The following is a 22,843-nucleotide window of genomic DNA, read 5'->3' as shown; positions in this document are numbered from 1 at the left end:
GGTGTACAACACACTAAAATATGTCCAAGTTCGAGTACAGGGGTTGTATTGCGCAATCATTTGACATTGCTCGAAGACAGGGTACGGTGTACAACACACTAAAAGCTAAGAGGTTGCAAGAGGAGGATGCAACACGTATAACTGCTCCCATAGCCTTTAGTTCTTGCAGTGGCGTCGCCAAGGGTGGCCTGGTGGGGTGGGGGCACGTCCCTCCCAAAACAAATCGCGCCACCCAAGTGCCCCCCCCCCAGACAGGGACGTAGCTAAGGCCTGATGATTGGGGGGGTGTAGTGGCTGAAATTCCAACTGGATGGGTTTTGGAGTCAAAAAATTCCGACTGCTGCCTTGTACCCCCCCCCCCCCCCCGCACTCATCGTGAACGATACGGTCAGTGTCAGTTAGACACCCCATCTTTCGCGACTGCACTTTTGTTCCGAACTTTTGCAATACATTTGTACCTTATGGGGCAAAGTTTTTGCTTATGTTGATGGCACTTTTAAACTTCCGTAGATTAGCATTGAGTGTTTTAATTGTATACCATAGAGACAATGTATATCCCACCGTCGTAGCCAGGAATTTGAAAGAGGAAGCACTTTTTGCGATTGATATGGGGGAGGGGTCTAAGGGGAGGGAGTGTCCCCCTCCCCTTTGAGATTTTTTGAACAATTGAAGGTCCATAGATGCGATCTGGTGCAATTTGTTGCCAATTTCATCATTATCATATGATATCATACTATCAGCAGATTTTGTTTCCTGTTTGAATTCTTTTACATGTTCTTTTACATAATATATCAGAAAGACAAACATAGTGCTCTTTTACAATTTTTCCAGAAGGATGATTCTTGTTTATTGTCCAATGTCTGGACTTAAATACATTTGACGAACTTAATTGATGGACAATATAAACTTTCATATTTTGTAAGACAGCCAGATTTGCAGTGGCCTAAAAAAATATCGTTATCTCCGTGTATTAACAGTGTAATAATTATTTATAGGAAGTGCGTATCACGTACGATTGCTAGCTTAGCTTCATAACATGTTGTTCGTGCAACAACTTAGGACGAACATAGAACGGATGAGAACGAACTTGTCGTCGTCGTTGTGCATACGGTTCGTGACATTCCATCTAGTGAGGTTATAGGTAGGCAATATGTATTTTATTACGCAGTGGCCAACTGTAGGTTTGAAATAGGCTATAGGCTAAATTTATCTAATTTCATCTGCCAAACTAAGTAAGTAGTTGAATCAGTAGGCCTGCATGTTATTACGATTATAACCGAGTTAACGGAGCTGACGAGTATTCAAGATCAAAAGAGCACTGACAAAATACTATGCTAAAAAACAACAGTTTTTACACATTTTTTTCGGCACTCAAAGGGGGAGCAGTCGCTCCCCTGCTCCCCTGGCTACGTCCCTGGTATATCCTGAACTTACTTTAAGCTAGCGAACAAGGTCGACCCACCCAATAGCAAAATTAATACAGAAATTTTCCGAATTGAAGTTGGCGAACGTTGTATTTTTGTTTAGAGTATTCAAAATCATACGAAGTTTTGTATGGTGGAGTATAAGGATCGCGAGATACAATTTCTCAATGTGACGAGGAAACCGTGGTAAATATGACTGATTAAAGGTCAATTTTGATCGAAAATTTTAAACATATGAAAATAAGAGTGCGACAGTCAGAAAAATTAGAGCGCGACAGTCGGAAATTCCGAATTGAAGCTGGCGACAGTCGGAAATTCCGACAGTCGGAAATTTCGACTGTCGCACTCAAATTTTCCAACTATCGTCATTTTAACCAAGATTGGGGGGTGAGACACCCCCCCACACCCCCCTCTAGCGACGTCCCTGCCCCCAGATACGATTTGTAGTGTTAAAAAAATACTCAAGCAAAAACTTTTCTTACAAAGGACGAAACATATTATGTTCATCAGTTAAACTTCTATCCACCAACCATCACAATAACCAGTTGTTTTCTCTCTAACAAGGTTACAGAGGCCCCGGCGTGAACCGCTAGCACTAGTACCCGGCATGAATTTAAATTCCCCAAACCCTCTTGAGATGGAGGGGCTGAAGTAGGCTTTCGCCCAACTATTCAAGCAGAAAAGATCTTTTTGTTCTCTCATAATGGATAATCACCAGATAGCACCAAATTGCATTTTATTATCCTTAATTATTTTAAAACATTATCAAAGCAAAAGGGTTAATTACCATTTTTGTTGGTATAACTTTATTATCCGCCTAAATTAAAAACATAAATATCTGACAGACTAAGCCAGAAAATTCTTGAACATTAAGTTACGTCAAGTTGCAAAATATAGACACCCCTCCCCTTAGACCCCTCTTCCGGGACGGCGCATTCACAAATAAACATTTTGCCCCCCCTAAATAAGTGCTGTGACCCCCCCCCCCCGATTGAGATATGTTTGATATTGAATTTGACACATTATTCCCCTTCACAAAGGCGCGCAGCCAGACTTCTTAGTGTGATCGAGGGGTCAATGCCTTTTCCCCTTATTTTGAGGTATTACATGACGCTTGTATCGTTGACTTTCCATTTCACGATATAGGCTCTTTCGACTGTCGTACGACGTATACATATATCTTGATGTAGGCTACTGTACTTTAGACTTTTTTTGTAATATTTTGTCTGCCATTGGGGTTTGGGTCCCCCCCCCCCTCTCCCGTTCTTTCTAGGGGTTTAAGTCACCCAGAAGTATACGTGGTTGAGCCCTACTCTACCTTCTGTCTCGATTTCGGTAATTTTTTTAACACTTTAAATATTGTTTTAAAGTCGCTACGGAGAGAACAAGAAATATCTCAAAATCGTAAAACTTTTGGGGGATTTCCCCCGACAAGGGCTTTGAAATAGATTCCAAAAAAAAATTCTCTTTCTCACATACAAGAGAAAAATGAATATGCTTGAGCTTCTGGGAACTTCGCCCTCTAGACCTGGAGATATATTCTCGAGGAATGTAAGTATAATTCAAGTTCTGTCATGTAGTTTTTAACTTGGTTTGAATATTCATAAAATTTAAATTCGCTTCATCTATGAAGCTTGGAGTTGGGACTAGGACGTGTACCCCTAACCTACTAAGGTGCGTTTTTCCACTTCTCAAAGTTACCCCATCCCAAACTGTTTGCTTGTCCCCCCCCTCACTCCCCCCGCCCCCCCACCACATTTATGAAGCCTCTTCTGACATATATAGGCCTTTAGTGACGACGTATAAAGCAAATGAAACCAGAATGCAAAATTCACTGACGTTTCGATGACTTTATAGTAGTAGACATATGCTTGTTAACCAGAAATAGCTGTCACAATATAATTGGCCCGAACCACTATACTATGACATGCTAAACGCAGGTCAGTCTACGGAACGATGTAATACACACCTCCACCAAAAACAATAGGGGTCATGTACTCAATGTGATGCATCCACACACCTTCTATGAGAAGTAACCACGATTCCCATCGTTAGATATCATGTAAAGGATTTCAGAGTTTGACCTCTGGTGACCTCATATGAGAATTGACCTCACAAGCAACAGGATTCTTGTACTCAATATGGCAAGTCCATATACCATGTATGAAAAGTATCCATGGTTTTTACTATGAGAAATCATGTTTTAAAAGTTTTCTGGCATCGACACTGAAATATTGTTAAAAGTACTCGCTATTTGGCGACCGTGACTAAAAATCTACTCGCCAAAACGCAAAATTCACTCGCCACTAAGACTGATGTTCAAATCTTAATAGTACAGATCTACAACATTAAATATTTTCTATGAACAAAGGTTAGGCACTTATAGCCAGAAATTTCAACTTTTCTACCAAAAGTAAGGGATGAACAGAGTTAAACATGTCGCAGAATCATAAATAAGCAGCTAGACCTACTAGTGCCTCAAACAAATAACATAAAACATCTACAAAAATAACTACGAAGCTAGCTTGGCTTCTGTTACGTTAGGGCTCCTCTAATCCTAGCCATATATTATACAGTAGCTATAGGTGTGCGCGAGTCCTATGCAGTACCTCACTGCTACTTTGAACCGCTACTCGATTAGCGCGATACATACATTTTCCCAATTATTTATCTTGTGTTTTAGCTGCAGATTGGTGTGCGAAATTATCGCTTTTACTCCAATACACTGCCTAAATCAAAGCGTTTTTTTTTCGCACTGGAAATATAAGGTTGAAAGAGCATCTATCTTCCACTCGCAACGGGTTTACCGATGTACGTACAAGCAGTATATACAACTTTATTCACATGTATGTACGGAGTACACGTTTAATTCAATGTCAGTTTGGTCGCTGGTTTGCTGAAACTATCTACGTATGCCCATAAGCTAATTTCTAATTGCCAACAACCCCTCCAATTCTTATGTTATCTAATCGGCTGGTCGGTTGGAGATACAGTAGATTATGAAATAAGCTTTCCACAATTTAACCTCTGGTGACTCCTAATGACCTTTGACCTCTACAAAAAACAAAAGGCGTCTTCTACTTAACGTGTCACAACTGCATGCTAAATATGAGATTGTTCCAGGCTTCCCTTTTTGAGATACCGTGTTAAAAAAGGTTTTCACAATTTGACCCCTACTAACCCTAAATGACCTTTGATCTCCACAAAAGCAATAGGCTTATTCTACTTAATGTGGTACTCCTTCACACGTAATACGAGGTTGATCCAAGCTTCCCTTCTTGGAATATCGTGTTTACAAGGTTTTCACAATTTGCCCCCTGGTGACCCCAAATGACCTTTGACCTCCAGCAAAAACAATAGGCTTTTTATCCTAAATGTGGTTCTGCTACACAAGAAATATGAGATTGGTCCAAGCTTTCGTTCTTGAGATGTCGTGTTTACAAGCGAGGCGGCACACACACACACACGAGACACCCACGCACGCACGCACACATTCATCCGCCAGCATGATTGCATAGGTTACGATTCTATCTCATCATGCTTTGCATTCCAGAACCACGTGAGAAGCTACAAACGATGTCTGTACGGATGCTAATTGTGTCCATTATAGTTTACATGTTTAATTTGCCACACGGCTAACCCTGCAATTTTTGTTGCGTATGTGTATAGTTATGGGGGGTTTTTTTTGTACGAATATCCCCAATTTAGTGAACGGAATTGAACAAACTTAGAGTAAAAATTCATAGCAGTTATAAATGGAGGCGGCATTTACTTTTTTGTTTTTCAAAATGATAGAACTGTGTGATATTTTTTTTTCAGTGATATAAAAGGATCTTTTTTTTCAGTGATATAATAAATAGGGGTTCTTTGACTTCTATAATAATACTAGTTTATTTTTAGTTTAATTTACTAACACTCTGCCTATGTATGTGATTGAGGCCTTGGTAGCCAAGAACTCTGAGTTGGGTGGTGCGGGAGAGGGGGGTTTGGGTACCAATAGTTTAAGGTGGTCCAGCAACAATTTAAGGAGAGGCACCGATGATTACGGATCGGTTTACAAGTAAGGAAAAGGCAACTAATCAGCGTTTACCAGCATTTTCTAATACTTACGTTACAGTGTTTCGTCCATATTTGTTAAGAACTTAAAACAGCATCATGGGTGATTTAGGTGCTGCTGTAGTCCCATACCTTTGTCATAATAATCAACGATGTACGTACGTATAGAAATATTCCCCTAAAAGTGAACCAGGGCCGGATCCAGGATTTAAAGAGGAGAAGTTGTGATATTGGAGTTGTTGAAGCCGCTTCATATTGAAGGGGGTACGTGGGGAGGGGTTGTTGTTGTCCCTTGGTCATTCCCCATAAAATATAAAACTGATGACTTGAAATGATTCATCCTGAAGCATTTTTGCGCTATAAATAAGGAGGAAGGGAGGAGTGAACACCACTACACCCCTTTATTCGCGCCTGTTTACCGATATATTGATACAATTGTGTTATATCAGATGCAATGTACCACAAGAAAGTTTTGATGTGGTTGTGGTACTTGCCGTGTAGGCCTTCAACATCAGCAATAAAGTTGGAGTTTGTATGCGTTGTGCGTGTGTATATATGAATAAGTACAGGGTGGGTGTGTGGGAAAATTTTCTCTTTCACTGTATTTTACTTGGCCTACTCCTGTGTTACTGTTATGAACAAAACCACGAATTAATTAATTTATTTCCGAATCCACTGAAGCCAGTGATCCTTATAACTGAGGCTGATCTGTACAACCCGTTATGGTACCTGGTTACTCTGTGTGCTTACATATTGCCAATGACGTCATCAAGTGTAGGTAAGCTAATTCATCCAAAATGGTATGGAAAGGTAAATACGTTTGTGTGCTTCCCAGAGTAGTTGGTAAAGATTCATGAATTCAATAAGAGCAAAAATACACATTAAGAAACGATGTCTTTGCTCTTAACTTAAATTTATTATTGCACGTATCCAAATATAATAAGGTGTATTTCGCGCAATATACGAAAATAAAAAATAAATAAAAAATTTACCATGAAAATAAAAATCACATGATAATCATCAGTGATAGTAATTAAAATATGTCTTAAAAGATGTTTTCTCATGATTTTCGGCTTTCACTTAAGCACCATGATTCGCGTGATTAAGGTTCATTATTGTAACATTAAGGAATCTTCACACTCTGTATCCTGACATTTATGATGTCTATGACGTCATCAAGTTTTGGTCTTTCATCTGGATTAGGTTTCATACATTGTTCTCCAAGACGTAACAGATAGTCGTCTCCGACGACACTGAGGTCTTTCAGGACGCGGCCGATGGAAAATACATCAGAAGCTTTGCTGAATGGCCTTTGACCTGTAATTACTTCCGGTGCAACATGAATGGAATTCTTCATCATCTCGGTTTGTCTTTCGTCGGTGAATTGTAAATATTGTTCTTGATCATTCATGTTTAATGTCAAACCAAAATCAATCAATTTAATTTTGAAGTTTGGATTTGACTCGGTAGGATATATGTCCTGAGTTGGTTCCCATGATGCAACGCTGTCGACGTCATCCCAGAGGTCCTCAGTGTCGTCTGCGACACTCGATGGCTGCAACAGAATGTTGTCCGATTTGATGTCACAATGCAACCAATACCTGGCGTGCATGTCCCTTAGAGCCAAACAGATATCCATCGCCACCTGTAAAGAATTATCTTTCGTGATAAGACGCTTGTCTGTGGCATCATAGAGTGACGTTGCAGTGTACGATTGACCGTTTGTGACGAACTCTTGAACTATGGCGGGAAAAGGTCCATCATCTGGGGGCAAAGTGACGCCGAAAAATGTTGGAATGCACTCCAAGCCTTCTAATGCTTTCAAAACTCTGACTTCTCGTGCAAAGTTCTGAAAAAGAGAGGAAAATAATACCATGCAAATATGAAAGCCACAAACTGCTTTCCGAGGCATAAACTAAACAAATCGAACAACAAATTTCTATCAAAATTCTTGCTGCAATCATAACAGGGGTTTAACTAAAATTCTGGAAAGTAATGAACTAGCAAACAAAATATGTTATTAAAGTAACATATGGTGAAATAAAAGAAACAGCTGTTTTAATGTCAGTTTACGTAAATCATAACTACAAATTTAATTATAATGTAAATGAGTTATATGGTTTATTTACCTGACCGGCAGTTTCTTCATTGAGATGTTTGTACTGTGTCTTGACTGCACAAAGTACTTGAGTTGGTTTGATTCTCATCAGTTGTACAGCCCCATTACCACCTCCCCCTAGAATGATGGGCATACCCCACTCATCCTCAACCTCTTCTAGATCACCTGGAGGGATGTAGGGAACGTTAGAAAGTCCCATCCTCTCACAGACAGAGAAGACGTGAAGCTCACCACTGGATTTAGTGTCTTGTGAGCTGAGGAGTAATAAACAACTCTCATTGTATAGCTATTTGAAAGATAATTTTGCCGGACGTACATGACCATGTACAGGATAACTTCTTTATGTATTCACAATTGACTTGCTTGAGGCGTCAAAGTGGCAAAAGTCTTCTTTACAATTGATACTGGTGAGATCCCTGTTATTTGGAAAACATCCGCAATCACCCCAGTTCCAAAATCACGTACAGTCACTACTTTAAATGATTATCGTCCAGTGGCACTTACTTCTACCGTAATGAAATGTCTCGAAAAACTTATCCTTAGGACTTTGTTAAATGAGAGTGGCGTTACCATAGATCCCATGCAATTTGCATATAGAGCTAATAGAAGGGTCGATGACGCAGTCCTATTGTTTTTGCATAACAATTTTTAACACTTGGAAACTCCAAATTCTTTTGTTAGGGCTACATTTGTTGACTTTTCGAGTGCCTTCAACTCCATTCAGCAGCACTTATTAATTAATAAACTGTTAGCTATGGGTGTAAATTGCAGGTTACGTTGTGGATCTTAAACTATTTAAGAGACAGACCACAGTTTGTTAAATTAAATGGCATTTGCTCTGATGTTCGATCCGTTAGTACTGGTGCCCCTCATGGATGCTGTCTATTTCCTGTCCTTTTCTGCTTATACACTAACGATTGCAGAAGTAAACACGATGTCTGTTCTATTATTAAATATTCTGATGATACCGTGATAACCGATTACCTGCACAACGATGTTGTTGCTCCGTATGAGAAGGAAATCGAAGATTTTGTTACTTGGTGCAACCAAAACTACCTAAATTGAATGGCAAAAAATTAAGAGATAGTATTTGACTTCAGAAAACAGCCATGTGATCATGCTCAAATCAGGGTTAATGATGAGATTGTCGAAAAGGTGCACCACTATAAATATCTAGGTACTATCATTGACTGTAAACTTAACTTCAAAGACCAGGTTGATGCAATTAGAAATTTTTGTATAGTGTCGAGGGCGCTAGATTGATTGCTCCTATTCCATCTATACATACAAACATTGCACGCGCGCGTCTGCAGACGTACGCTTCTGACTATATCATTTGTTTCATCGCGTTCGTGTACTGCACTGAATGAAGAAACCAACTTGCGCATAAACGCATCATGAAACTGCTTTTCGGAATCTCTAAGTTGGCGACAAAAATATTTGTTTCGTAGAACAGAAAAGGAACCGTAATCGTATCGGATAAAAAAACAAAAACCCAGTTACGAGTTAGATATTAGTTTGGTTTTGATGACAGGGAACTAGTGTTTCTAACGAGATATAGAGATGAAGGAAATACTGGGCGGAGAATCATCACGTCATATCTCAATTTATTTGCAGTTACGATGTACCCCATCTGTGATGCATAAAAATGTTCCATCTATATGGCAAGTTAGAAGCCAAGCATCTAGCGCCCACGGCGCTGTAACATAGTTTTGGGTTATTTCGGTGAAAACCATATAATTAGAAAAAAAAGGAAACTGTGATCTTTTGTACTGTGTCAATGATGTAAAAGCAGATGTTAAAAACGCAAAAAAAAAATGTGATTTGTTGCCTTCTATAATAATATTAGGTAAATGAATTTACTAACACTCTGCCTATAGGCCTATGTGGGATTGAGACCTTGGTATCCAAGAACTCTGATCTGGGTGGAAGGGGGGGGGGGTCAATAGTTTAAGGAGGTTTACTAACAATGTGAAGAGAAGAACCAATAATACAAGTACAACAAAATGGATGCAATTGAACAGACTTTCAACTTGAATTTATTATGTTTTCCAACATTTTTTAACACTTCCGTTGTAGTGTTTCATACATTATAAGAAACAAATCAGTGGTGGTTTATGTGCTGCTGTAGCACCGCACCTTTGTCACAATAACCAAAGATATACGCACGTATAGAAATTAGCAATGAATAAAACCAGGACTTTGGCACTGCAGGACTTCTATCTATGGTGTACTAGGGTCGGATCCAGCATTCTAACCAGGATGCAAAATGCATTGAGGTTTCGATGACTTCATTGCACTAGACTTCTGCTTGTAAGTAACCAATACTAAGCTTTTAATATAGAAATGGCCCGAACCACCATTTTTGATACAATTACACTACACAAGTTACGATTACCATCGAAACCAAAAACTAAATCAACCAAGAAATTCATCAATCAATTAATCAATCACACCATCAATGAAAACGTAGCAAATACACAAAATAAATTGGACGCTAATTGTATGCCCAGAGGTTCGAAACCGGTATATTGAAGGTCGTTATTCTACTGTAGGCGTGTGTCACCTGTATCGAACAATACTAATTCTGTTTTGGTGACAAATTTGCCTTACTCTAGAGATCAAATATGATGCCAATCAACTCGAAATCATTTGTGATTCCTAAAGCCGGATCTCGAAATCTGTTAAATGAAATGGAAGTAAACGACATAGGCAAATGAATATATATATAATTGAAATTGTAGTGAGTTGGAAAATCCAGAACAGTGAAAAAAACTTCCAGCCTCCACCGGGATTCGAACCCGGGCCTCTCGCTTTGTATGCGGACATCCTAACCACTACAATATGGACGCTAGTTGTTTGTCCAGAGGTTCGAAACCGATAAGGAAGGTCTTAATTCCACTGTAGGCGTTTGAATGACAAAGAACAAAGAATAAATTTTGAAGTAAGTTCGAATATAAAGGGGAGTGGGAGAGGACGGGAGGGGAGGGAGATAGAAGGACTACATAAACTATCATAATGACAACAAACCTTTGGAAAGATGTCGTTATTGTCACACATGTCAAACTCAACTAAAAGTGCAATTGCATAAGTGATCTATATATAGTTATGCAACTCACTATACATGTACCAGTGTTCAGATGTTGCAATTCTCATTGATGGAGGATTACCATCCTTACACCCCTCCTCCCTGCCGCCCCATCCTCCAACCTTTTACTCTGTACAACCATAATTTCCAGTAGTACATTTGGCTTAAACAATTTTTTACATTCACTTTGAAAATTTCAGCTTCTGTTTCAATGTGATCAACAAAACCTTGCTTTATACAAGAAATGACCATATATTATATAGGCGCTGCGAGGTTAGTATCGGAGGACCGGTACATGCAGCAATCCACTGGCGAATTAATTGCGGTTGAGGAGCACTTGGGGCGGGCGAAGAGTTATTGAGTCACATGGGTGGATTCACGGAGGAGTTACGGAAGGCACACGCCTCCACTTCCGTAATATATCTGGCATTAAAAAATAGCTTAAACAATAAATTTGTTTGCATGAAACGATGCACATAGTAGATAAACATTATCATTCTTCACCTGCAGCCATTAAGAATTTCTTATACCGATATTTTCAAGTAATTCACCGCTGTTTCGGTAGTAACTTCGGCTGTATCCTACCGAAAATTGTCTCTCAGGTGGGCCTCTTCCGAGGAATCCTTGAGGAATCCGTCACTGGAAGTGGTTTGGAAATTCTAACCAGAAACACCACGGCCTTGACGTTGATAGAAGTTTACTACTCCCCCCCCCCCTCCCTGTACCATCTCCCTACATAGTCCTTCCTATCACTACATGTAGCCCCTCCTAACTTATACTGTATACTATAGGTCTGTCACGTGACGAGCCTAGTCATCATGGTGATCCTCATCGCCGGTCTCAAGCTCGTCGTGATCGTGATCAGGTTTGTGGAATTTAAATAACATGGCGCAGTATAAAGCTGCTAAAGTCATCGCAGACAATGAGAGGATAAACAAGATCACATCGATCCTGATCGCTGCTTTCACCCATTCGGTTTCAAAAGATGCTCCAGCTGTTTCGTCATCGGTGTCGTCACTTCCAGGCATTGTCAAAGGGGTCATTCCATCCGTTGTTCCCATGGAGTTATTCGTTCCCCTGTTTGAATCTCCTTTTGACGATCTTCTGTCGCTCATTCCAGGAGCTTGAACGGCGGAATCAAACGAGGAAAATTCGTGACCTCTGGCCTCCATGCATCTCGAGTTACGAAGCAAACCCTCAGTTTTCTTCGGCCTTAGATAAGTTAATGCAAAAGAAGAAAAAAAAAAACAGTACGCTACATGTAAGTTAACTTTATTAACGAGGGATTGTTTCATGAACGGGAAAGTAACCCCATATTTCCTCAAGCATGTACGCAGTCTTCAAAATGAACTAAATAAAGTCACCAAGCCTGACGAGAGGGAGGTGACGGGGAGGGGGGGGGGGGGGCTTCAACTTAGAATACTGTGGTAAATTAAGGAGCCCGGGATATAAGGGATAAAGGATAATATATGCCCATGTTCATATTATATACTTAAGGAAAACTAAATACCTCACATATTGGGGAATCGGACTGTCTCTCGACGTCACTGAGAGTCACAGTGTTATTTAACGGAGAACAACACAAATTATCAAGTGGAGTTGAAGCGATTAGTTTGTGATCAAAGTTTCTAAATGGCATACATGGAAACTTTAAGTAAACAAGGACCCATCTTAGAGCACACCCATTCGCCGATTTCAAACGATAGTCCAGGGGACATATTTTGTTTTTTGCTTTTTGACAGCTGAAAGAGGAACATTTTCTAAGCATGCCCGTATAGGGAAGTTTACATCCAATTCCTCCTGTATGTATGGCGCGTCCTCGAGATATTGAGATTTAAAATTGTCACAGTTACAGTTTGTACCATAAATGAACTTTTATTGCGAAAAAACGTGTCAAATTCAAATGTTGTAATCTCGAAAATGGTAAGTAGAAATCGATTGCAAGTTTCACTAGGATGCCTAGAATATATTTCTCTTCCGTCTGTTTAGCGTAAATTTTTCCTCTGGACGAACCTGTTAATAAACACAAACCGACTGTGTGTAGCCTACGGTGAACTGTGCACGTGACCTTTCTGTTTGGATAGTGCATTGAAGTTTAATAGTTACATGTACACATATGATTCAAAATAGCATAATATTATGTGGCATTCAAACCAAAGTGGGTAGTTTGGATAAAATCAATTATTGAACTTTGACCTACATAGAAACTTCTAACTTAGTAGGCTTTAAACTTCTGTGACTGGAATTTCGTCCTCCGATGAGCAAAACCTGCCTAAGTAGTCCTGGTAGGGGACGGTTGGTTTTGGTGTGGTAAATACTAAGAGTGACGCACGTCGTGAGAACCGAGAGAAAACTGATAGTGATGACCACTGCAAAGTAATAAGCTGAAAAATAGAAACACCAAAAATCGTACTACCATTAACACCAAACTGGATCTAATCTGGCTGACAGAACCAGCCAGTGGTACAATCTTGGGGGTGACTGGTGTGGGGAGGCGGGGATTGGGACAGGTCACGGGCAAACCACAAAATCACCTCAAATGTGCTTCAAGAAACGATACATTTCAGTTACTATTTTGTTTAATTTCCAACAAAATTGCATTTTCTAAGAACAGATTATTTCATTTCTCAAAACAAGTGAAGATATCTTGCAAATAACGAAGTGTTTCTTTTTCATTAAGCAAGACTTACCAGAGGCACTATAGAAAAGGGCACTTTTGAGGTTTTCGAACAAAACTTGTTGGGAGTATTTCTCCGGTCCTCTCTCCCGGCTCCCCTCCACCATTTGGATTTGCCTCACCTGCTGTCTTTATATTTAGAAACAAATTGTAACACCACTTTATAAGTAGAGGCGTCATTGAAAGCAAGACTGGACACTTACCCACAATAGGAGTTTGGTCTCCAGTAGGTGGCATGTTCATTGTCAACAGTTGTTGAAAAATGATCCAAGCTAAGACATTGTTGACGCATAGAGATATCTTCTCACCACACTCGGGATGAAGTAAGAAAACCGACAGAGTAGTTAGTGATAACAGTAACGTTGGTATACCGACATTAAGAACGTAAAATCCACTCTCCCTCCGTATGTCCATGGTAAAGTGCACTTCTCTGTACGGTAGTGGACAACACGGATATTTGATTTCAACTTCTTCAAAATGATAATGGGCAACCGCCCAAACACCGTTGTTCTTTAGGGCTGTTTCGCTACTATCGGAGTCATTGGTATTGAAAACTGCAACCTGTAACATGACGATATATACAGACGGTATGACTTTTGGCGGTATACCGGTATAACGTAGCCTGTACAAAACACAATCAATTAAACGCTTCGCGCCGGTGTAACAGTATATTGTAAATTGGCATGCATGATTTCATAAACTCATAACGGTATGACATTATATTATAGCTGGCATACTGTTTCAGTACACTGAACTATAGTCAGTGAAGAATGCCTTTTCAGGCACGTATATAGGAACTCTTCATTATATAGTAGGAACTCTTCACTCTGTGGAGTGTTAGCTCAGTGGTTAACGCCGGTGCCTTCCAATCATAAGGTCCCTGGTTAGAGTCACTCCAAGATTAATGTATGTCGTCCAGTTACAGAGTTATTGACAATTGACAATTCATAATCATGGACGTTAAATATAAATGTAAGAGACTGACTTCGGTCAACTGGCGGCTTTGATAAGCCAATGAGGCTTCTTTGCGAGTTCCTGCTAGCAGGAGGATCTAAAATACTTACATACATTATCAGAAGGGGACTTCGATCCGGCGCTATATGATAGAAAGGTACAAGTCCTTCGAAGAGGAAATTGAAAATATTGACCTCTATTTCATTATCCTATATATATGAAAGTGTATTGCTCAAGATAATAAACTACATTATTATATATGGTTTTAAGTATAGAAAAGTGTCGTCGAGAAAGAAAAAAACTATCCAAGTCAACTCAGAAACTGCGTTAAAATCCGTTACCAAGGTTTCGATATACCTTCGGGTGTTTTTCTTATTGAAATAACTACAGTTGAAGCATGTAACAAAACTTACGGCATCCCCTTCGTAGGCGAAAGACAAAAATCGAGCAGGGCATGAGTGAGTATCGTACGGGAAGAGACGGACGTCCATCTTGCAAAACACCGACAGGAACACGAGATTGTAATAGACCAAGTTGCCTCGGTAGTCTGCGGTTACAAAAGTGTCTTCCATGTTAGCTTCAGCTGGTCCGTTTCCAACTCTGTCATTGTCATCACAGCCATATGAGGAGGACAAATATTGACAAATAACGTTTGGAAAGTGTTTACAGGTTATCATCATTTAATATCTTTACTGCATAGGAGGTCAATATCAGTATCATCTCTGCAAAATTACCTTCAAAGCAACTATTCAAAATGTGAAAATGTTATTATGTACTCTTATTCTAAACTATCTTAATAGTAGAACAAACTTTGCCTGTGAGTCTGGTCTAGCTCAATTTTCCTGTAAAGGTTGTCGTCCTAAAAGGCATTAAAGACTCGCCCCAAAACCTCGTGCCGCGCTCAGAAAAAGTTAACTTTCCGTTGCTTGCAAATGACGTTTTCTTCTTGTCGCTACAAAATGCAGACAGTAATGAAACGTGATACTTTGTTATCTTTTATCTAGACCTGAGATGTCCACGCTGCTATGTACACTGTTTTTTGGTTATTGACCGTAGCTATATGTATTGACAGTACACTTATGTCTAATTACCGACGGTAGCAAGCTGTGTGTGTATTTTCTGGGATCGATGGTGGTGTCTAACACTTCTGTCACACCTCATTTGAAACTAGGTCAGATTACCGGCATGAGACGTTCTTTGTGCGCGAGTCTTCACACCCTATAAATAATCACTCATTAGAAACATGGGCTTCATCTTCCAATATAAAGATAATTTCAATCCACCCATCGTCGTACCTTTCAAAAGTTGTTATATCTGGAAACCAGATCTGATCTTTTCCTAACGTAATCTTCTCAATACCATCATAATCATCAGGATTCCAAGTAAGGTACTCGTCTGTCCATTCCTGAAAGAACGAAACAAATGAAATGAAATAACTTGATCAAAGAAATGTTATCTTTAATCCTTCAAAGAAACTCAGACAAGTATGTAATACAATGGCAATAAAATATCATATTAATAGTTGCCATGCATAAGCAGGTTTCTGTCATTTGCGGACTGCTTAACCGAGCTTCATTTTGTGTAGGAAAACGTGCAAGCAATCAGTTGAGATATCTTGATTGAATATGGTACCCAGTTTAGGGTCTACAATATGCTTCAATCCGTAAACGTTTGTTTATATACATTGTCACTGAAACAGGATAAAATGATATGCCGATAAAACCTCATGATATGCAGCGTACAAATCTACCGCCGATAGCTGTAACACATATAGGTTTGTAACCAGTCACTTCGAGACGTCTTCTTTACCAGTAAGTTTTCTGACTTGGGCCGAGTCATTCAATAGAGTCGTGCAAAGTATTATCCCAAAGGTTTCAAGTTAAGTTGAATTTCATTGTGATATTGTTATATATCAATCTATCAATCCATATATCTATCGATCTATCCATATATCCATCCATCCATCCATATATCCATATATCCATCCATCCATCCATCCATCCATCCATCCATCCATCCATCCATCCATCCATCCATCCATCCATCCATCCATCCATCCATCCATCCATCCATCCATCCATCCATCCATCCATCCATCCATCCATCCATCCATCCATCCATCCATCCATCCATCCATCCATCCATCCATCCATCCATCCATCCATCCATCCATCCATCCATCCATCCATCCATCCATCCATCCATCCATCCATCCATCCATCCATCCATCCATCCATCCATCCATCCATCCATCCATCCATCCATCCATCCATCCATCCATCCATCCATCCATCCATCCATCCATCCATCCATCCATCCATCCATCCATCCATCCATCCATCCATCCATCCATCCATCCATCCATCCATCCATCCATCCATCCATCCATCCATCCATCCATCCATCCATCCATCCATCCATCCATCCATCCATCCATCCATCCATCCATCCATCCATCCATCCATCCATCCATCCATCCATCCATCCATCCATCCATCCATCCATCCATCCATCCATCCATCCATCCATCCATCCATCCATCCATCCATCCATCCATCCATCCATCCATCCATCCATCCATCCATCCATCCATCCATCCATCCATCCATCCATCCATCCATCCATCCATCCATCCATCCATCCATCCATCCATCCATCCATCCATCCATCCATCCATCCATCCATCCATCCATCCATCCATCCATCCATCCATGCAAGGTTGTGCTAAAACAGGCTGTTGATCTTTGTGTGGTGGTTGAAAAACGGATGTACACCTCAACATCAGTGGTCTAATTCTTCCGTGGCTGAATGCAACACATCCCCGACTGAACCATTAACCCCTACCCCACTTGCTCCCCTCGGCCTCGACTGAGGCGTCTATGGGCGTGAGCGGGTGCGTGTATACCTGGGGTGCATTCATGTGTGCGTCCATTCGAGTTTGATCATAAATGCGTGGACAATTTAAGCACATAACAAAATCAAAATAAGTCACACTGTAATATCTTGGTATTAAAATTGATAAAAATAATAAAGCTTGTTAATTGGAAAGTGAAATATCTTACATATTTGTTTGTTGAGACGAATGACAAAACCTGTTTTGATTCATCCTGGTAACCAGATAGAGAAGAAAAATAGTTTATATTTCATATGGAACATTTCAATTATTGTAAAGAGGGCATAACATAATACCAATCAGTTTCAGTTCCTGTCTTATACATTTGATGTTGTAAGGTTTGTAAGGTGGCCGAGTGGATAAAAGCGGTGGCAATTGAATCAATGAGACTTAGCAATCGGGAGTTTCCGGGTTCGATACCCGGCCGGGTCATTGTAAGGTGGGTTTGTCATCCAAGAGCAATCTACGGTTTCCCATCTGAAATGTCTTTTTAAATTGAAAAGATTCCAACTTTGAGTTAAAATGTTGAATTGGCAGCCGCCCGACGTGTAAGTTGTAATCCATAAGCCCTTACGGGTTTCTCCCACATTTGTGGTTGCTTAAGGCGTCGTAAAAAAAACTTCTAATAATAATAATGATAATATTAATAATATTAATAATTATTATTATTATTTTATTATTATTTTTATTATTATTAACATTATTATTTACATAAATAGTAATATTACTATGATTATTATTATTATTAATCTCCTCGAAAGTCACCACCCCAGAGAAACTTCTTTGTCACAGAACTCCTATAGTAAACTAAATAAGCTGGCGTCAGTTCCTTCATGTTGTTCAATATTAGAAATATTAATCGACATCCACAAAATTGAAATAGGTTAATGAACTTAGATATCGACCTTCCATAATTATCTCATCTCTCTACAGGTAATGTGTAGGGAGATGAGACGATGTACTTCACCCCACATCAGAAATGTGAGGAAGTTATTTGTGAGTGTGTACGTGAGTGTATACGTGTGTCTGCGTGATTGATGACGTCATGGGTATAAGGTCAGAGGTCAAAATACCTGCAAATTGGATCGTCCTCTTTTTTGCGATTGTTAAGTATCCAGAAAACCACTTTACCTTGAATTAATTTTAGCCATTGGTTTTTTGGTCACGCAATCGAATATTTTGACAACGTTTACACGTAAGTGTCGAAAAACAAAGTACAAAAGAGAAACTGTGAAACAGACGGATGAACATATTCTTTTTAGTGATAAATATAAAGCGATGTGTTCACATTAATAACGTGACGTAACTGTTTGAACTTTCGCCACGGATAAAACTTAAAGACAACAACACTAAACACAGTTCGATACACATCACCACATTTTTTGTTCCTCAGAGGTTGTTACCTATATACGTACTGAGTGCATAAAGGGCAATCTTCTCACAGATTCTATCATGCAAAGCCCTGGTATTCAATATTGGGGTCGCGACTCTTTTTTTGCAGGACGGCCGCCAAAACAATAATGCAATGCAATGCAATTACGCAGTTTTAATCACATTAACTTTCTCAAAGGATAGAGAAGATACGGTACGTACTTCCCTATATACCCTACCCGGCCAAAACATAACTGGGATGGTCGCCAAGATATTGAAAGTGAAAATTGAACGCCATATGAAGAAAGTTTGAAATACAAGGGATGTAAACTATACTTCAACGAAAGGTGAAGTATATTTACCTATCATAATCTCCATTATATTCCTTCTTTATTGTCTACGTGTGATTGGGCTGACGTTTATATTATTACATGAACATTGCTTTCATAAGTAACAGCACAGAGATTAATTTAAAATTGCAAATGTACAAAGTAATAGGTAACGCTAAACGCTGCAGTGTCGCGTTCTATAACGGCACTTTTGACACCACACATTGCATGGAGAAAATGAGATTTAAACCGTCTTCCGACGATTTGGTCGTATCTGTGTTAGAGAAGGCTGATCATCAGATTCATCTCTATCATATATCTTGAAATATAACGAAACGAGTTGTCTTCTCCTTTCAACCTTAAATGCCATCGGTATTGGCCCCAAATCTTTAACAAGATAAAGATCATAAAATAGGCTTTCTGCCATGGTAGTTATGAATCTCCTCATTAATGTCAGATATCGAGGAGTGTTAAGTTATACAGTCCAATGTGTCAGTGAAGAAAGTACTTTTAAAGGTGGCGATGAAATGCTTAATACAGTTTGGAGCAATATAGTGCCCATTATTTGACTTTCTAGCATATCTGGGGGTAGAACTGATGACCTTTAACATCAACCTGCGTATGGAAACAAGAGTTGATTGTCTGTCTTGAGTTTATGCTTCTTGAGCACTATAGCTGTATGATAAAACATTTCTGAGTAAACAGTATACAGCCTATATATAATGGCATTCTGGATTTGTACTTTTCAGGAACTATAACGTCATGCACTTAAGTTTATCTAAAACATTGTTTCGTGAGTGAATCATGGAACTATCATGTACTATATATAAATAATGCCAAACTATTTTCGTAGAGGAATATCGATATTGTATAAATAAATGTTAGAGGGAAGTATTTCAAAATACACCAACTTACAAAATCGGCAAACCAAACTGGTCTGGGTCTGAAATAAACGTTCACCATGTTGGTATGATTCCGGACAGGCCTGACGAAAGGAGAGCCATAATTACGTAAGAGGTCATCCGCAAGGCGTTTAGGGGCAGATAATTCTGCAGCTACAAAATAGAGAATATATACCAATCGTATAAAAGTTAGTAAGTTGGGAAGAATTCCAATTCAGAACACATAAAAACAAACCCGGGGAGTGGGGAATGGGTCTTTGTTAGAGACTTGGGTAGCAAAGATACAAGTTGACTGGGTATAGTTGTGGGACGCCGACAGTCTCGCAGTTATACCATGACATGCCAAGCTGAAAGATACATCCATAATGTAAATGAATATGTATATAACGTATGTAAATAAATGCTGACGCAAAATATCACATAACAGATTTATCGTATAGTGTACACCTGCCAGGGTCTCTCAGTATCATATTTTGTGAGCCTTTTGCTCATGATACGATAATGCTCTGAAGTTTATTTAATTTTATAAACCGATATATTCATGAATATCATGTGCACGTCTTTATACAGTAGCAACAAACGTGTTTACGTCAGACACATATCAGGTTAATAAAACTCACATGAGTGTGAATATATCGTAAAGAAGATCTACATATCCTTCATTCCATTATCAGTATCATGTGAGCCATTTGGCGTTCTATAAGTAGTAACACCGTTGTGAATTAAAACACCAAAACGGCAAGAGACTGGATAAAAGATACATTAACTTGGCTCTTTATGGGCGCTGTGCTACACATACCTTATTATCACAGGTATAGGCTCAATCGTAAGGATATATCCTCATATAGAAAATAGAATTTCCATGAACAACAGAACACACTACCTACGCATATATCCTTCACAATAAAGAACATTTCTTACGGATATTACCGGTGTGGATGAACTGGTGTCAATATTCATAACGAATCACTAAAGGTTGATAGGCCTAAGGAATGAAAGGGTATTGATTGCAAAGCATTATACTCCTCAGCATAAAACTCTCCGTGTGTTAGCTACACCTCTTAAACCAGCAATACATATATACCGAGTGACACCGAAACTAAATAAATCAAGAAAGATATTCTACAACTTACTCTCTCCGCGGCGGAAGGCAAATTGAACCATAAATAATGTAACAGTAGCAGCTTTCAGAAAAATATTCTTGCGCTCGTCCATAGTTCAAATATTAAAAGTCAAAGATTATTGACTATGCCAATTAAATAACTAATTACTTCAAGTTCCAAACAGTTATTTGTTTTCGGGAAGTCTTCAAGACACGATGGAACCGGTTACAGCAGAGTTGCTGTATATAGTTGGTGAATCTGTTACGGTACTGATTAAAAATTGTCTGAGTTAAGCATATACCCTTTCATCTAATCTACTAATGGGTGTTAAGTGCACAATTGACTTATTTCTCGAGTGTATATTTTATTCAGCCAACTGACCTGTTGAAATTAAACCAGCAATATGCATTTTTTTACAGCACAATTAAGTTTTCAATAACCTTAACGGAATATTCTTTCCCAAAATGTTTGGAATAAGTAAACTATGAGACTATCTTATGCATTTTCTAGTGTCAGCTTATACCTCACTCATAACCTTGTCACCGCCCCCCCCCATATTACAAATTGTTGCCTAACATGAATGCCCCCCCCCCCTTTAAATTTAATATTCAAAGCTAACTGCTGCTTTAAGATATGGAATGCTACCAAAAATACCAGTAGAACATAATACTTCTATAAGGTCTAATGAAGTACATTAGATTTATTGTAAGAAAAGTATATCGATGAGACTTAAGATGGGAAATCAAGTATATATATATATACATACATATCCTATATATATATATATATATATACATACATATCCTATATATATATATATATACATACATATCCTATATATATATATATATATATATACATACATATCCTATATATATATATATATATTCCTATAAATATTCCTATAGTCAGTCTCTTTAATCCGGTGTAAACATGCTGGTATATACGATTGCCCTGTCAACTATATTGGTAATATGATAAAAGACAATGAGAAACGACTTCCATACTTGAGTTTTCAAGTTAACATGTAGGCCTATAACATCGTTTAAGCCCAAATGCGCGATTTAACTGAGTGAAGGTTCGAAGAGACACCCTTTTCCAACTTCTTGTTATTTGATCATCGAATGGCCTATTGTGTCGAATGTTGGTGGTTTAAAGTTGTTGAGTATAATTTCACAAATTCATGCTATATATTTACAACGGAAGACGTCCGTTGCGATGATATCAAAATCAGAATAAAGTGGTTAAACCTCCCGCCCGAAAAGGTCTTAACAGAGGCCACTTTACTCAGATAACCCTGCGGTATAAAGAGAGAGAGAGAGAGAGGGGGAGAGAGAGAGAGGGGTGGAGAGAGAAATGAATGATAACGAAACATTTACCACTATTCAAAACGATAAACATCGCGAACCTGCTCCCCCTCCCCCTCACCCAGGAACGAGACAGTCGGCCTTTCCCCAATTACAAATTTGAAATGAAATAACGACCATGCAAACATACATTCAGATCATGGAAACCTATCACTAAATACAGCTTTGCCATTAGAATCATATATTTAGTGACAGTGATCGTCCTATCCATTTACGTATAGCATCCAATAACACTTTTACCCATAGTTTAACCTTATTCAACATGATGAAATATAAATAACGCATAATATATGCAACAAACTATAATAAATATCTTTCGACGGTAAACCACTTAATCTTTCTTATACCCGTCAACCCCTGATTCTCCCCTCCCGTCAACTCCTGATCCTTCCCTCCGACAACCGCTAATCCCCCCCCCCCCTCCTTTTCACTACCACACCGTTAAGTTATTTTCGATCCATCTTGGTAGCTTATTATCCATCAGGATTTCTTAGATATTCTATTGGTCGACCGCGATTTCCCATTGAGCTTCGGCAGTTGCGTGCACAGGATTTCATAGG

General features: G+C 39.0%; 2 protein-coding genes across 2 annotated transcripts; both read right to left on the bottom strand.

The window, feature by feature from the left end:
- Window positions 1-6,393: 6,393 nt before the first annotated feature.
- On the bottom strand, window positions 6,394-7,798 carry LOC139970456 (extracellular signal-regulated kinase 2-like). The gene is made up of 2 exons (XM_071976183.1): window positions 7,610-7,798; window positions 6,394-7,395 (listed from the first exon to the last, which is right to left on the bottom strand). Exons 1-2 carry the CDS (start codon window positions 7,796-7,798, stop codon window positions 6,604-6,606), a joined length of 981 nt encoding a protein of 326 aa, XP_071832284.1. The 3' UTR covers window positions 6,394-6,603.
- Window positions 7,799-9,803: 2,005 nt separating this feature from the next.
- Window positions 9,804-21,191, bottom strand: LOC139971050 (acetylcholine receptor subunit alpha-like). The gene is made up of 8 exons (XM_071977213.1): window positions 20,947-21,191; window positions 19,827-19,966; window positions 17,381-17,425; window positions 15,614-15,723; window positions 14,732-14,918; window positions 13,568-13,925; window positions 12,888-13,071; window positions 9,804-11,899 (listed from the first exon to the last, which is right to left on the bottom strand). The coding sequence occupies exons 1-8, from the start codon at window positions 21,026-21,028 to the stop codon at window positions 11,497-11,499; spliced, it is 1,509 nt and encodes a 502-aa protein (XP_071833314.1). The 5' UTR covers window positions 21,029-21,191; the 3' UTR covers window positions 9,804-11,496.
- Window positions 21,192-22,843: the final 1,652 nt, after the last annotated feature.

The sequence above is a fragment of the Apostichopus japonicus genome, chromosome 8 (assembly GCF_037975245.1).
Source record: "Apostichopus japonicus isolate 1M-3 chromosome 8, ASM3797524v1, whole genome shotgun sequence".
Taxonomy (NCBI): Eukaryota; Metazoa; Echinodermata; class Holothuroidea; order Aspidochirotida; family Stichopodidae; genus Apostichopus; species Apostichopus japonicus.
This window is presented reverse-complemented; position numbering and strand designations above follow the sequence as displayed.

What these genes read in the sequence shown, in the direction of transcription:
- LOC139971050 (XM_071977213.1), bottom strand. Translation starts at nt 21,028, where the DNA reads ATGGACGAGCGCAAGAATATTTTTCTGAAAGCTGCTACTGTTACATTA. An exon ending in TCGTCTCAACAAACAAATAT is followed by an intron (nt 15,724 to 17,380) that starts GTAAGATATTTC and finishes TCGTTCTTTCAG; the next exon opens with GAATGGACAGACGAGTACCT. An exon ending in ACTAAGTTAGAAGTTTCTAT is followed by an intron (nt 11,900 to 12,887) that starts GTAGGTCAAAGT and finishes AACTTATCTAAG; the next exon opens with GCCGAAGAAAACTGAGGGTT.
- LOC139970456 (XM_071976183.1), bottom strand. Translation starts at nt 7,798, where the DNA reads ATGGGACTTTCTAACGTTCCCTACATCCCTCCAGGTGATCTAGAAGAG. An exon ending in ATGAAGAAACTGCCGGTCAG is followed by an intron (nt 7,396 to 7,609) that starts GTAAATAAACCA and finishes CGATTTGTTTAG; the next exon opens with TTTATGCCTCGGAAAGCAGT.